This window comes from Scyliorhinus torazame, chromosome 31 (assembly GCF_047496885.1).
Source record: "Scyliorhinus torazame isolate Kashiwa2021f chromosome 31, sScyTor2.1, whole genome shotgun sequence".
NCBI lineage: Eukaryota > Metazoa > Chordata > Chondrichthyes > Carcharhiniformes > Scyliorhinidae > Scyliorhinus > Scyliorhinus torazame.
The window spans coordinates 18474751-18491062 of record NC_092737.1 but is presented as its reverse complement, the minus strand read 5'-3'; the positions used below and the strand labels follow the sequence as shown (position 1 = coordinate 18491062).

The 16312-nt window shown below is 51.3% G+C and overlaps 1 protein-coding gene across 1 annotated transcript in view; it reads left to right on the top strand.

The window, feature by feature from the left end:
* LOC140404734 (chloride channel protein ClC-Kb-like) overlaps positions 1 to 16312 on the top strand; it is a 143730-nt gene that overhangs the window by 27679 nt on the left and 99739 nt on the right. Inside the window, exons 2-3 of the mRNA XM_072493424.1 lie at positions 6331 to 6459; positions 14787 to 14915. Of these exons, the coding sequence (XP_072349525.1) occupies positions 6331 to 6459; positions 14787 to 14915 (258 nt within the window). The remainder of the gene's footprint in view (positions 1 to 6330; positions 6460 to 14786; positions 14916 to 16312) is intronic.

Here is a 16312-nt window from a genome sequence, read left to right as displayed (position 1 = left end):
CCGCTCTCTCCCCATAGCCCTGTATCAATCCCCAAACTAATCCCACTGCCCCACTCTCTCCCCATAGCCCTGTATCAATCCCCAAACTAATCCCACTGCCCCGCTCTCTCCCCATAGCCCTGTATCAATCCCCAAACTAATCCCACTGCCCCACTCTCTCCCCATAGCCCTGTATCAATCCCCAAACTAATCCCACTGCCCCGCTCTCTCCCCATAGCCCTGTATCAATCCCCAAACTAATCCCACTGCCCCGCTCTCTCCCCATAGCCCTGTATCAATCCCCAAACTAATCCCACTGCCACACTCTCTCCCCATAGCTCTGTATCAATCTCCAAACTAATCCCACTGACCCACTCTCTCCCCATAGCCCTGTATCAATCCCAAACCAATCCCATTGCCCCACTCTCTCCCCACAGCCCTGTATCAATCCCCAACTAATCCCACTGCCCCACTCTCTCCCCATAGCCCTGTATCAATCCCAAACTAATCCCACTGCCCCACTCTCTCCCCATAGCCCTGTGTCAATCCCAAACTAATCCCACTGCCCCATCTCCCCATAGCCCTGTATCAATCTCCAAACTAATCCCACTGCCCCACTCTCTCCCCATAGCCCTGTATCAATCCCAAACTAATCCCACTGCCCCACTCTCTCCCCATAGCCCTGTGTCAATCCCAAACTAATCCCACTGCCCCACTCTCTCCCCATAGCCCTGTGTCAATCCCAAACTAATCCCACTGCCCCACTCTCTCCCCATAGCCCTGTATCAATCTCCAAACTAATCCCACTGCCCCACTCTCTCCCCATAGCCCTGTATCAATCTCCAAACTAATCCCACTGCCCCGCTCTCCCCATAGCCCTGTATCCATCCCAAACCAATCCCATTGCCCCACTCTCTCCCCACAGCCCTGTATCAATCCCCAACTAATCCCACTGCCCCGCTCTCCCCATAGCCCTGTATCAATCCTCAAACTAATCCCACTGCCCCGCTCTCCCCATAGTCCTGTATCAATCCCCAAACTAATCCCACTGTCCCACTCTCTCCCCAGAGCCCTGTATCAATCCCAAACTAATCCCACTGCCCCACTCTCTCCCCATAGCCCTGTATCAATCCCCAAACTAATCCCACTGCCCCGCTCTCTCCCCATAGCCCTGTATCAATCCCCACACTAATCCCACTGCCCCGCTCTCTCCCCATAGTCCTGTATCAATCCCCAAACTAATCCCACTGTCCCACTCTCTCCCCAGAGCCCTGTATCAATCCCAAACTAATCCCACTGCCCCACTCTCTCCCCATAGCCCTGTATCAATCCCCAAACTAATCCCACTGCCCCACTCTCTCCCCATAGCCCTGTATCAATCCCTAATCTAATCCCACTGTCCCACTCTCTCCCCAGAGCACTGTATCAATCCCAAACTAATCCCACTGCCCCACTCTCTCCCCATAGCCCTGTATCAATCCCCAAACTAATCCCACTGCCCCACTCTCTCCCCATAGCCCTGTATCAATCCCTAATCTAATCCCACTGCCCCACTCTCTCCCCATAGCCCTGGATCAATCCCCAAACTAATCCCACTGCCCCACACTCTCCCCATAGCCCTGTATCAATCCCTAATCTAATCCCACTGCCCCACTCTCTCCCCATAGCCCTGGATCAATCCCTAATCTAATCCACTGCCTCACTCTCCCCATAGCCCTGTATCAATCTCCAAACTAATCCCACTGCCCCACTCTCTCCCCATAGCCCTGTATCAATCTCCAAACTAATCCCACTGCCCCGCTCTCCCCATAGCCCTGTATCCATCCCAAACCAATCCCATTGCCCCACTCTCTCCCCACAGCCCTGTATCAATCCCCAACTAATCCCACTGCCCCGCTCTCCCCATAGCCCTGTATCAATCCTCAAACTAATCCCACTGCCCCGCTCTCCCCATAGTCCTGTATCAATCCCCAAACTAATCCCACTGTCCCACTCTCTCCCCAGAGCCCTGTATCAATCCCAAACTAATCCCACTGCCCCACTCTCTCCCCATAGCCCTGTATCAATCCCCAAACTAATCCCACTGCCCCGCTCTCTCCCCATAGCCCTGTATCAATCCCCACACTAATCCCACTGCCCCGCTCTCTCCCCATAGTCCTGTATCAATCCCCAAACTAATCCCACTGTCCCACTCTCTCCCCAGAGCCCTGTATCAATCCCAAACTAATCCCACTGCCCCACTCTCTCCCCATAGCCCTGTATCAATCCCCAAACTAATCCCACTGCCCCACTCTCTCCCCATAGCCCTGTATCAATCCCTAATCTAATCCCACTGTCCCACTCTCTCCCCAGAGCCCTGTATCAATCCCAAACTAATCCCACTGCCCCACTCTCTCCCCATAGCCCTGTATCAATCCCCAAACTAATCCCACTGCCCCACTCTCTCCCCATAGCCCTGTATCAATCCCTAATCTAATCCCACTGCCCCACTCTCTCCCCATAGCCCTGGATCAATCCCCAAACTAATCCCACTGCCCCACACTCTCCCCATAGCCCTGTATCAATCCCTAATCTAATCCCACTGCCCCACTCTCTCCCCATAGCCCTGGATCAATCCCTAATCTAATCCACTGCCTCACTCTCCCCATAGCCCTGTATCAATCCCTAATCTAATCCCACTGCCCCGCTCTCTCCCCATAGCCCTGTATCAATCCCCACACTAACCCCACTGCCTCACTCTCCCCATAGCCCTGTATCAATCCCCAAACTAATCCCACTGTCCCACTCTCTCCCCATAGCCCTGTATCAATCCCCAAACTAATCCCACGGCCCCACTCTCTCCCCATAGCCCTGTATCAATCCCCAAACTAATCCCAGTCCCACACTCTCCCCATAGTCCTGTATCAATCCCAAACTAATCCCACTGCCCCACTCTCTCCCTATAGCCCTGTATCAATCCCCAAACTAATCCCACTGCCCCACTCTCTCCCCATAGCCCTGGATCAATCCCTAATCTAAACCACTGCCTCACTCTCCCCCATAGCCCTGTATCAATCCCCAAACTAACCCCACTGCCCACTCTCTCCCCATAGCCCTGGATCAATCCGCAAACTAATCCCACTGCCCCACTCTCTCCCCATAGCCCTGTATCAATCCCCAAACTAATCCCACTGCCCCGCTCTCCCCATAGCCCTGTATCAATCCCCAAACTAATCCCACTGCCCCGCTCTCGCCCCATAGCCCTGTATCAATCCCCAAACTAATCCCACTGCCCCACTCTCTCCCCATAGCCCTGTGTCAATCCCCAAACTAATCCCACTGCCCCGCTCTCGCCCCATAGCCCTGTATCAATCCCCACACTAACCCCACTGTCCCACTCTCTCCCCATAGCCCTGTATCAATCTCCAAACTAATCCCACTGTCCCACTCTCCCCATAGCCCTGTATCAATCCCCAAACTAATCCCACTGCCCCACTCTCTCCCCATAGCCCTGGATCAATCCCTAATCTAAACCACTGCCCCACTCTCTCCCCATAGCCCTGGATCAATCCGCAAACTAATCCCACTGCCCCACTCTCTCCCCATAGCCCTGTATCAATCCCCAAACTAATCCCACTGCCCCGCTCTCCCCATAGCCCTGTATCAATCCCCAAACTAATCCCACTGCCCCGCTCTCGCCCCATAGCCCTGTATCAATCCCCAAACTAATCCCACTGCCCCACTCTCTCCCCATAGCCCTGTGTCAATCCCCAAACTAATCCCACTGCCCCGCTCTCGCCCCATAGCCCTGTATCAATCCCCACACTAACCCCACTGTCCCACTCTCTCCCCATAGCCCTGTATCAATCTCCAAACTAATCCCACTGTCCCACTCTCCCCATAGCCCTGTATCAATCCCAAACTAATCCCACTGCCCCACTCTCTCCCCATAGCCCTGTATCAATCCCTAATCTAATCCCACTGCCCCACTCTCCCCATAGCCCTGTATCAATCCCACACTAATCCCACTGTCCCACTCTCTCCCCATAGCCCTGTATCAATCCCCAAACTAATCCCACTGCCCCACTATCTCCCCATAGCCCTGTATCAATCCCAAACTAATCCCACTGCCCCACTCTCTCCCCATAGCCCTGTATCAATCCCTAATCTAATCCCACTGCCCCACTCTCCCCATAGCCCTGTATCAATCCCACACTAATCCCACTGCCCCACTCTCTCCCCATAGCCCTGTATCAATCCCTAATCTAATCCCACTGCCCCACTCTCCCCATAGCCCTGTATCAATCCCACACTAATCCCACTGTCCCACTCTCTCCCCATAGCCCTGTATCAATCCCCAAACTAATCCCACTGCCCCGCTCTCTCCCCATAGCCCTGTATCAATCCCCAAACTAATCCCACTGCCCCGCTCTCTCCCCATAGCCCTGTATCAATCCCTAATCTAATCCCACTGCCCCACTCTCCCCATAGCCCTGCATCAATCCCCAAACTAATCCCTGTCCCACACTCTCCCCATAGCCCTGTATCAATCCACAAACTAATCCCTGTCCCACTCGCTCCCCATAGCCCTGTATCAATCCCCAAACTAATCCCTGTCCCACTCTCTCCCCATAGCCCTGTATCAATCCCCAAACTGATCCCACTGCCCCGCTCTCTCCCCATAGCCCTGTATCAATCCCCAAACTAATCCCACTGCCCCACTCTCTCCCCATAGCCCTGTATCAATCCACAAACTAATCCCACTGCCCCGCTCTCTCCCCATAGCCCTGTATCAATCCCCAAACTAATCCCACTGCCCCACTCTCTCCCCATAGCCCTGTATCAATCCCAAACTAATCCCACTGCCCCACTCTCTCCCCATAGCCCTGTATCAATCCCTAATCTAATCCCACTGCCCCACTCTCTCCCCAGAGCCCTGTATCAATCCCCAAACTAATCCCACTGCCCCACTCTCTCCCCATAGCCCTGTATCAATCCCAAATCTAAACCACTGCCTCACTCTCACCATGCTTCGATCCCAAAGCTAATCACCCTCTGGTCCTGTGCTCTATCTGTAAGCCTGATTTGTCATCTTTGGCTGACAATGGCAAATTATATTCGTGTCATACTAGTGTCAGGCAATGACCATCTCCTTCAAGTGAGGATCTAACCACCATCTCTTGACATTCAATGGCATTACCATCGCTGAATCCTGAATCTGGGGTTATCATTTTTTTAAAATAATTTTAGAATACCCAATTCACTTTTTCCAATTAAGGGGCAATTCAGCATTGCCAATCCACCTAGCCTGCACATCTTTGGGTTGTGGGGGTGAAACCCACGCTAACACGGGGAGAATGTGCAAACTCCACACGGACAGTGACTCAGAGCCGGGATCGAACCTGGGACCTCGGTGCCGTGAGGCAGCAGTGCTAACCCACTGCGCCACCGTGCTTCCCTTTCTGGAGGTTATCATTGACCAGAAACTTAACTGGACCCAGCCACATTAATACTGCAGCTACCAGACTAGGTCAGAGGCTGGGAATCCTGCGGAGAGTAACTCCCCTCCTGACTCCCCCAAAGCCAGTCCACCATCTACAAGGCACAAGTCAGGAGTGTGATGGGAGACTCCCCACTTGCCTGGATGAGTGCAGCTCCAACAACATTCAAGAAGCTCAACACCATCCAGGACAAAGCAGCCCCGTTTGATTGCTCCCCTTCCTCAAACATTCACTCCCTCCACCACCGACGCACAGTGGCAGCCGTGTGTACCATCTACAAGATGCACTGCAGCAACTCACCAAGGTTCCTCAGGCAGCACCTTCCAAACCCACGACCTCTACCATCTAGGAGGACGAGAGCAGCAGATACCTGGGAACCCCACCACCTGGAGGTTCCCCTCCGAGTCACTCACCGCCCCGACTGGGAAATATATCGGCCGCTCCTTCACTGATGCTGGGGCAAAATCCTGGAACTCCCTCCCTAACAGCACAGTGGGTGTACCACTGTGGCTACTCACCACCACTTCCTGAAGGGCAACTAGGGATGGGCAATAAATGCTGGGCCTAGCCAGCGACTCCCACATCCTGTAAATGAATATAAAAAGAATGGAGTCAATTGGTAGACTGATGGCTTCAATGTTCACTGAACCTAATCTCAGTTTGGGGTTTGAAGTGCTGCGAGGAATTTGGGCTATTTTGCGATTAGGTTATACCCTGTTACCTGGTCACCGATCTGAAGGCGCTTATCATGACATTGATTCAAGAGGTATCTGTTAAGCTGATTTGTTGGTGAGGTCTATTGAAATTGACGGGGAGATTGATAAGGTTCCTGGTGTACAGCCCGACGTTGATGTGCCTTGTTTAATTGCAGCGTTCATTCTGTCTGTGCGCAAGCAGATTCTGAAGTTCGGAGAGGATTGGATATTTCTTTTTCTGCTGGGCATGTTCATGGCCACCATCAGTTTCAGCCTGGACGTCATCACTTCAAAGTTTCAACGAGGTAACGAGAGACTTTCCGCCTGATGTAATTAATGCACCTAATCACCTTCCATCGTAACCCGGGCAGCTTGGCAATAAAACCTTCACGTTAACGGGAGGATTTTAGAGGACAAGTGAATCCCACTCTGACGTTGAATCACACAGCACAGAATGGCGACCGTTCGCCCCATCTTCCCCGTGTTGGCCCCTTGAACAAGTTATCCAATCAGTCCCAGAACTTGCACTTTTTCAATCGTCCTGCAAATTCCCTTCTTCGTTTCATCCGTTTCCCCTTTTGAAGGTTCCTCTTGAACGTGCTTCCACCTCCCTGTCCGGCAGCATCTTCCTGATAACGGCAACTAAGAAAAAAAAATTCCCCCCATCTCACCCACTTCGTGATGAGATTATCTGCTGTCGGCTGCAGAGCTGGGCTGAGAAGTGGCAGATGGAGTTTAACCCTGAAAAGTGTGAGGTTGTCCATTTTGGAAGGACAAATATGAATGCGGAATACAGGGTTAACGGACGGGTTCTTGGCAATGTGGAGGAGCAGAGAGATCTTGGGGTCTATGTTCATAGATCTTTGAAAGTTGCCACTCAAGTGGATAGAGCTGTGAAGAAGGCCTATGGTGTGTTAGCGTTCATTAGCAGAGGGATTGAATTTAAGAGCCGTGAGGTGATGATGCAGCTGTACAAAACTTTGGTAAGCCCACATTTGGAGTACTGTGTGCAGTTCTGGTCGCCTCATTTTGGGAAGGATGTGGAAGCTTTGGAAAAGGTGCAAAGGAGATTCACCAGGATGTTGCCTGGAATGGAGAGAAGGTCTTACTAGGAAAGGTTGAGGGTGTTAGGCCTTTTCTCATTAGAACGGAGAAGGATGAGGGGCGACTTGATAGAGGTATATAAGATGATCAGGGGAATAGATACAGTAGACAGTCAGAGACTTTTTCCCCGGGTGGAACAAACCATTACAAGGGGACATAAATTTAAGGTGAATAGTGGAATATATAGGGGGGATGTCAGAGGTAGTTTCTTTACCCAGAAAGTAGTGGGGGCATGGAATGCACTGCCTGTGGAAGTAGTTGAGTCGGAAACATTAGGGACCATCAAGCGGCTATTGGATAGGTACATGGATCACGGTAGAATGATGGGGTGTAGATTAATTTGTTCTTAATCCAGGACAAAACGTTGGCACAACATCGTGGGCCGAAGGGCTTGTTCTGTGCTGTATATTTCTATGTTCTTTTTTCTATCATTTGCCGATCATTTTAAAATTGTGTCCTTCTGAGACACCATGAACAGAAATGGTTTCTCCATCAGAACCCCCTCATGATGTTGAACGCCTCTATTAACTCTCCCCTTCACCTTCTCCGCTCGAAGGAGATCTGTCCCAGCCTCTCCATGTTAACTGAAGTCTGCAGTTCTGCGCCTCCTCCAAAGCATTGACATCCTTGTTTCGGGTGTTGGTGAGACCACATCTGGAGTTTTGCTCTCCTTATTTGAGGAAGGATGTGGTGGCATTGGAGGCAGTTCAGAGGAGGGTCACCAGATGGATACCAGGGATGAAAGGGTGGACATATGAGGAGAGATTGAACAGTTGGGGCTTAGCCTGTGGTTTAGCACAGTGGGCTAAACAGCTGGCTTGTAATGCAGAACCAGGCCAGCAGCATGGGTTCAATTCCCGTACCGGCCTCCCCGAACAGGCGCGGGAATGTGGCGACTAGGGGCTTTTCACAGTAACTTTACTGAAGCCTACTTGTGACAATAAGCGATTATTATTGTTATATTATATTCATTGGGGTTTATATGAATGAGGGGGGATTTGATCGAGATATTATAGAATCATATCGTAGAATTTACAGTGCAGAAGGAGGCCATACGGCCCATCGAGTCTGCTCTGGTCCTTGGAAAGAGCACCCTACCCAAGCTGATACCTCCACCCTATTCCCGGAACCCCAACTAACCTTTTTTTTGGACACTAAGGGCAATTTATCACGGCCAATCCACCTAACCTGCACATCTTTGGACTGTGGGAGCACCCGGAGGAAACCCACGCAGACACGGGGAGGTTTTGCAGACTCCGCACAGACAGAGACCCAAGCCGGGAATCAAACCTGGGACCCTGGAGCTGTGAAGCAACTGTGCTAACCACTGTGCTACTATAGGAGGGATTGATGAAGTAAACGTGGACCAAATGTTCCTCCTTGTGGGGCAATGTGGAACGAGAGGTCATGGATATAGTTTGAGAGGCGGTAGATTTGGAACTGAGATGAGGAGGAACTACTTCTCGTAGAGGGTGGTGAAGTTGTGGAACCCGCTGCCCCCATAGTACGGTGGAATCTGAGACATTAAATGGCTTCAAGAAGTAATAGATATATTTCTGATTTGAAAAATGGGTTAAAGGGGTATGGGCAACAGGCGGGAGGGGGGGGGGGATTTGATACCAGGAAGAAATCGGCCATGATCTGATTGAATGGTGGAGCAGGCTCGACGGGCTAAATTACCGACTTCTGCTCCTAATTCCTATGTTCCTATCCTTCCTTTAAAAAAAAAAAAATTCTAATTAAGGGGCAATTTAGCGTGGCCAATCCACCTAGCCGGCGCATCTTGGGGTTGTGGGGGTGAGACCCACGCAGACACGGGGGAGAATGTGCAAACTCCACACGGACAGTGACCCAGAGCCGGGATCGAACCTGGGACCTCGGCCCCGAGGGTTCCTATCCTCCCTAAAGTGTAGTGACCGGACGTGGCAACACAATTCTCACGGATTAGTGATATTAATAATCAGTTTGGTCCTATTGCGCACACGATTTTTAAGGTTCGTGCCGATTTCCTGTGGTACTGGACACGAGAGGTCAAGATCAAGGATAACCTTCAGGTGAAACTGACTCACAGGGTGGTATCCACCTTCTTAAAAGACATACTAACTGCCTTACTTTTAATTAACACATTGATTTGATATTAAATTGTAGATATTGTTGACATTATAGATATTACGGTTTGATGGAAAATTCCAACCCTCTTTCCATGCCTAGTGGTGAATTAAGGCAGACTATTGTCAGCTTGCATAGCTAGGTTTCCTGGGACAGGTTGCTGGTCTGTCGCCAGAGGCTTATAGCTTGAGCGACGCCATTCCACATCAAGCCCAGCTGAGGAGGAGTCTCCACTGCCCTTACCGCCAGCCATTGGCGCAGTGGAAGGATTATTTTCCAGATTGACGCATTCAACTTGTTTTGGGGGCGATTTGAACACACCTTCCCTGACCATCGAGTCCTGGGGTGGGATTCGAACTGGTAGCTTCCTGCTCAGAGGCAGGGCAGCTACCCACTGCACCACTAGGCCTCCTAAATAGTAAATCGCAGGTCAAATTCGGGTTTAATTGGAGCGTAAGCGGTGCTCCGGAATGGGGGTGGGGGGGGGTCCTACGCTGTTTACCTCCATCCCTGACATCCCTTGGAGCTCCTGAACTCCTTTCCCCGCACTCTCTCATGAGGTGGAGAACGCAACGGCCTTTTCTATCCAACAATGGCTCAGTCAGCAGTTTCCGCCGGGCCGCCATATTGTTTACTCCGCATACATGGCGGTCCCGTAGCATCTCGGGTAGGGACGGACCAGAGTCGCAAAACTCCGCCAATTTCCGTAATCGCACCAAAAAACCCGGTAATAGACTTCCCTGGGGTCCTCTCAGCCGTATCGTACGATAACCGACGGCTTGGGGTCGTAGTGGTTTGTCACGAGTGCCGCTTGCTCTTTGAACGTCTTGGAGTCTGGGGCCGTGGGGTACATCAGGTTCTTTATGACGCTGAAAGTGACGGCCCCACAGGCGGTCAGAAGAATTTCTGCCTGATGATCATCCCCAACGATAGCGTTTGCCTTGAAGAAATAGTTCATACGCTCCGCGTACTGAGTCCAGCCCTCCAGACCCGCATCGAGTCTGACAAAGAGTGACATTTTCAAAATGGTGCCAACCGCGAAGAGAGGTGGCCTTGCCCTAAATGATCAGCAGCGCCGATAGTTCTGCTTTATCCTCGTCGCCAATGTAGGAGTCACAGAGGAGTCCGGAAAGGAGGGTTAAACAGTTGGTTTATTGCCAGAGTAAAGTGCAGACAAGTAACAGTCCCAGTCCCAGCCAGCCCTACTCTGCAGCTCGGTCCCTATCTGAGCCGGCTTTTAATGACCAGAGTTAACTATCCCACTGGGGCGGCACGGCGGTGCATTGGTTAGCACTGCTGCCTCACGGCACCGAGGACCCAAGTTCGATCCCGGCCCCAGGTCACCGCCCGTGTTAAGTTTGCACATTCTCCCCTTGTCTGCATGGGTCTCAGCCCCACAACCCAAAGATGTGCAGGGTAGGACAGCATGCAGGTTACGTAGTGTTGTATTTGTCCAGGGTAGGTGGATTGGCCGTGCTAAATTGCCCCTTAATTGGGAAAAAAAGAATTGGGTACTATCCCGCCAACGGGCCTCCGCCCCTCAGTGGGGGAGCCCGTATTGCATGAGGCTCATGGGGCGATTAATCGGGTCATTCCCCCTGGGTCTCGTTGGGGTCATAACAGAGACAAATTAAATAAAAGGTGGATGCAGCGGCCTCCTTAAGCTATGTCACAAACAAATGGCTGAATACTGTTATGGGTCAGGGTTTAGAGAATCCCAAAGTGTATCATGGAGTTCACCTGACCCACAACTTTTACTAGATTGTGGTATGGGGAGCACACGGCCCACTCTACAGGTGTGGGACAGCAGAAATGGAAAAGTATTTTTTAAAGCAAAACAATGTTTATTCCATGAACACAAGTTAACCTTTCTAAGACAAACAGTGAACATCTTAGCAACCAGTAAATCAAATACAACCCCCAAAGAATACAACACTAAGTAACCTGTATGCTGTCCTTTTACACCGAAAAGACTTAACAAACCTTTAAACAGAAACACATCAGAGTTTACATTCAATACTGAAAACATTTATAATTCTTCTGAATTCACCAAATGATTACGAGATAGCCCTTCATGGCAGAGAGCTCAACAGTACACCTGCTTTGTCTGACTTCAGCTGCAACACACGGAAAAACGAAACCAAAAAGACAGACACACCCAAGCTTTTCTCAAAGTGAAACTAAAAAGCAGAACCAGAGCTCAGCTCCACCCACTCTATGACATCACTGCAGTAACATGAGCAGCCAAACATTTCTTAAAGCAACATTCTCATGACAATACAATCATAGAATGTACAGTGCAGATGGAGGCCGTTTGGCCCATCGAGTCTGCACCGGCCCTTGGAAAGAGCACCCTACTTACACCCACACCTCCACCCTATCCCTGTAACCCAGTAACCCCATCTAACCTTTTTGGATGCTAAGGAGCAATTTATCACGGTCAACCCACCTACCCTGCACATCTGTGGGCAGTGGGAGGAAACCGGAGCACCCGGAGGAAACCCACGCAGACACGGGGGAGAACGTGCAACCTCCACACAGACAGTCACCCGAGGCCGGAATCAAACCCGGGTCCCTGGCGCAGTGAGGCAGCAGTGCTAACCCACCGTGCCACCGTGCCACCCACATTTAAGGACTCCTATTCTAAAATGGCCTGAAGTAAACTTAAATAAATTGTTGCTTTATTGTTTAATTCTGTGCATATTACTTTTTTGGAGAAGGGTGCTTTTTGAGGACCTGCGTGATTTTAATCTGTGAGAAGTTGCACGTGCTCCATTTCTGACTGGAGGAAGAGACATTAATGCATTGGCTGCCCTCTCCGGTGGATGTGGAATGCTCCATCACGTTAGTCCCAAGAGGAATGTGGAAGCTTTCCCTCAATCATTATAAACAGATAGCTTTGACATTGTCACATTGCTGTTTGTGGAAGCTTGCTGTGCATAAACTGGCTGCTGACTGTCCGACATCATAACGCTGACTACAAACTTATGAATTAGGAGAGGAAGGAGGCCACTCGTCCCCTCGATCCTGCTCTCCCATTCAATATGATCAGAGCCGATCTGATTGTAACCTTAACCCCACATTCCTGCCGATAACCCTTCACCCCCGATAACCTTTCACCCTCCCGCCGGGTTGGAGAATCGCCGGGGGACGGCGTGAATCCCGCCCCGACGCCGGCTGCTGGGTTCTCCAGCGCCGTTTTTTTGGCGGGGGCGGGTATTGCGCCACGTCGGTCGGGGACCGTTGGCAGCGCCCCCCCCCCCGGCGATTCTCCGGCCCGCGATGGGCCGAGTGGCCCCCCGTTTTCGGCCGGTCCCGCCGGCGTAAATTAGACCAGGTCCTTACTGGCGGGACCTGGCTCTGCGGGCGGACTGCGGAGTCCTCGCCGGGGGCGTGGGGGGATCTGGCCACCAATCTGCGGGCGGGCCTGTGCCGTGGGGGCAGTCTTTCCCTCCGCACCGGTCGCTGTAACGGTCCGCCATGGCCAGCGTGGTGAAGAACCCCCCTGTGCATGTGCTGCGATGATGCCAGTACACGCTGGCGTTCCGCGCATGCGCCAACCCGCGCCGGCCAGCGCTGGCTGGTGCAGTGCCAACCCCGCCGGCGCCGGCCTAGCCCCTGATGGTGTGGAGGATTCCGCACCTTCTGGGCGGCCCAACACCGGAGTGGTTCATGCCACTCCTCGGCGCTGGTACGGCCCGTCCTGCCGGTTAGGGAAGAATCCCGCCCTAGATCTCTAGATTACACCACAAAGTAATTCACTGGATTGTGAACCATGATAGGTGCTATTGAAATGCAATTCTTTTTAAACCTCTGTTCAAGGAGCAAACAAGTGGGGGGTAAATCAACCGGGAGCGATTAATACATAGCAGAGGGATCAATTCACCTTTGTACAGATCGGGTACATAGGATGGATTTTGGGAGGGTCGGAGACCAGATAAAGATTGAAGTGTTTTGCACCGCTGAAGTAGGAATGAAGATGTTAAAAGAGTTAGCTGAGGGCAGCACGGTGGCACAGTGGTTAGCACTGCTGCCTCACGGCGCCGAGGTCCCAGGTTCAATCCCGGCCCCGGGTCACTGTCCGTGTGGAGCTTGCGCATTCTCCCCGTGTCTGCGTGGGTTTCGCCCCCACAACCCAAAGATGTGCAGGGTAAGTGGATTGACCACGCTAAATTGCCCCTTCATTGGAAAAATGAATTGGCTACTCTAAATTTAAAAAATAAAAAGAAGGGTTAGCTGGAGAGCTGGAGAGACAGAGGCGTGAAATTTACTGCCAATATCCACGGATACTAGCAAGATGGCCAATGAGGCAGAGTTTAGTAACACTCAGCAACGTGACTGCAGCAAAATATCCCACAAGGAAAGGATTTTAGCTTCCCTGTCTGCAAATCTTTCCCTCCCTCTTCTGCCACTCCAGGCTCCAGCAGTGACGTCATGGTATTTCTATACATGTGCAGATGAATATCAGCGGCCAGCTTGCCGGTATCCATGGATATTGGCGGAGGCAAGATGGCCGCCAATGTCCATGGATACTGGCAAGATGGCCACCGATATTGATGGATACTGGCAAGATGGCCACCGATATTGATGGATACTGGCAAAGTGGCCGCCGATATTGATGGATAATGGCAAGATATCCACTGATATTGATGGATACTGGCAAGATATCCACCGATATTGATGGATACTGGCAAGATGGCCACCGATATTGATGGATACTGGCAAGATGGCCGCCGATATTGATGGATACTGGCAAGATGGCCACCGATATTGATGGATACTGGCAAGATGGCTGCCGATATTGATGGATACTGGCAAGATGGCCACTGATATTGATGGATACTGGCAATATGGCCGCCGATATCCATGGATACTGGCAAGATGGCTGCCAATATCCACAGAGACTGACAAGGTGGTCACCAATATCCATGGATACCGACAAGATAACCACCAATATCCATGGATACCAGCAAATTGACCGCCAAAATTCCCTTAATTGGAAAAAAAAATGAATTGGGTACTCTAAATTTATTTTAAAAAGAGCAAAGAAATTTACAACATTCTCTCCTGCAGCTGCCAGCCATGACCGTGCAACGTCCTGCTGTACATTGCCCCCTATAAATATGGCAGCCGTTCACCCAGGCCTGTCATCAGCATACAACCGCGCGTGCACACATTCCATTTGCCTTCCTAATTACTTGCTAACCTTTTGTGATTAATGTACAAGAATGCCCAGATCCCTCTGTACCGCAGCATTCTGCAGTCTCCCACTCGCTATAGTTGATGATGGGAGGACAAGGATGCAAGGGTGGCGAGGCAAAGATCTCCATGTAGTAGGGAGCCTGTAACTACAAACAGACGACGTCTCATGTAAAGTAAGTCATTGATTTTCACTTCTTCCTTCTTCTCTCTGTGCCAGCCAACCTGTGGGTCTACGACATGCTGGAAAATTACCGGTACCTGCAGTACTTCTCCTGGGTACTCTACCACGTCATCCTCACCATGGTGTCGGCTGGAGTGGCCAAGTACATCTCGCCGCAGGCCGCAGGTACGCACACCCATCTCCGCCGTCCGCGTCACTGTGCATCGCGTGAGCACAGCATGGTCATCCGTGTTTCGATGTGCGCTCAGGAAATTGTTTTCTTCTTGCCAAAGGGCTTAATTATTCGGACGGTTTGGGCAGCAGGGTAGCACAAGTGGATAGCACTGTGGCTTCACAGCGCCAGGGTCCCGGGTTCGATTCCCCGCTGGGTCACTGTCTGTGCGGAGTTTGCACGTTCTCCCCGTGTCTGCGTGGGTTTCCTCCGGGTGCTCCGGTTTCCTCCCACAGTCCAAAGATGTGCGGGTTAGGTGGATTGGCCGTGATAAGTTGCCCTTAGTGAGCAAAAAGGTTAGATGGGGTTATTGGGTTACGGGGATAGGGTGGAAGTGAGGGCTTAAGTGGGTCGATGCAGACTTCTCAGTGGAGTAGGCCTCCTTCTGCATGTATGTTCTATGTTCTAAGGTTCAATGCCCAGACAGGTCCGCCAGTGGGGCAGTGCAGAAGCGGGTGTTATACCTTCACCCTCACATTCTACCTCCCGTAAACCTTAGCTCGTAGAGAGTCCCCTTTCCCCCATCACCTCTTGTGCTTGCTAACCCTCCCTGGCTTCTAGTCGAACAAAGTCTTGATCGTTAAACCTCTCATCCACGTTTTTAAATCCCTCCATGCCCTTATCCCTTCCCTATCTCTGTGATCTCCCCCAGCTCCACAACCCTCCGAGATTGCAGGGGCTCTGACCCAAATTTTTAATCCCTCTCTGGCCGTGGTGGGAGTGCCAGAGGACTGGAGAACTGCGAATGTGGTTCCACTTTTTAAGAAGGGTTGTAGAGATAAGCCAGGGAATTACAGACCTGTGAGTCTCACGTTAGTGGTTCGGGAAACTATTGGAGAAAAGTCTGAAGGAAAGAATCTATCTCCACTTGCAGAGGCAAGGTTTGATCAGGGATAGTCAGCGTGGCTTTGGCATGCCTAACAAATCTGATTGAATTTTTTGAGGAGGTGTGTCGATGAGGGTAGTGCAGTTGATGTAGTTTACATGGATTTCAGCAAAACCTTTGACCAGGTTCCACATGGGGGATTTACAAAGAAGGCAAATGCACTGGGATACAGGGGAACTTGATAAGGTGGATTCAGAATTGGCTTAGCTGTAGGAGACAGAGGGTGATGATAGACGGCTGCTAGTGTGACTGGGAGCCAGTGACCAGGGGCGTACCACAGGGATCTGTGCTGGGTCCCCTATTGTTTGTCATTTATATAAACGGCAGAGATGACTATGTGGGGGGGGGGGAATCAGTAAGTTTGCGGATAACACAAAGATTGTCCGGGTGGTTAACAGTGACGTTGAGTGTCTTGGGTGACAGGGAGATACAGACAGGATGGTCAAATGGGCAGAAAGGTGGCAG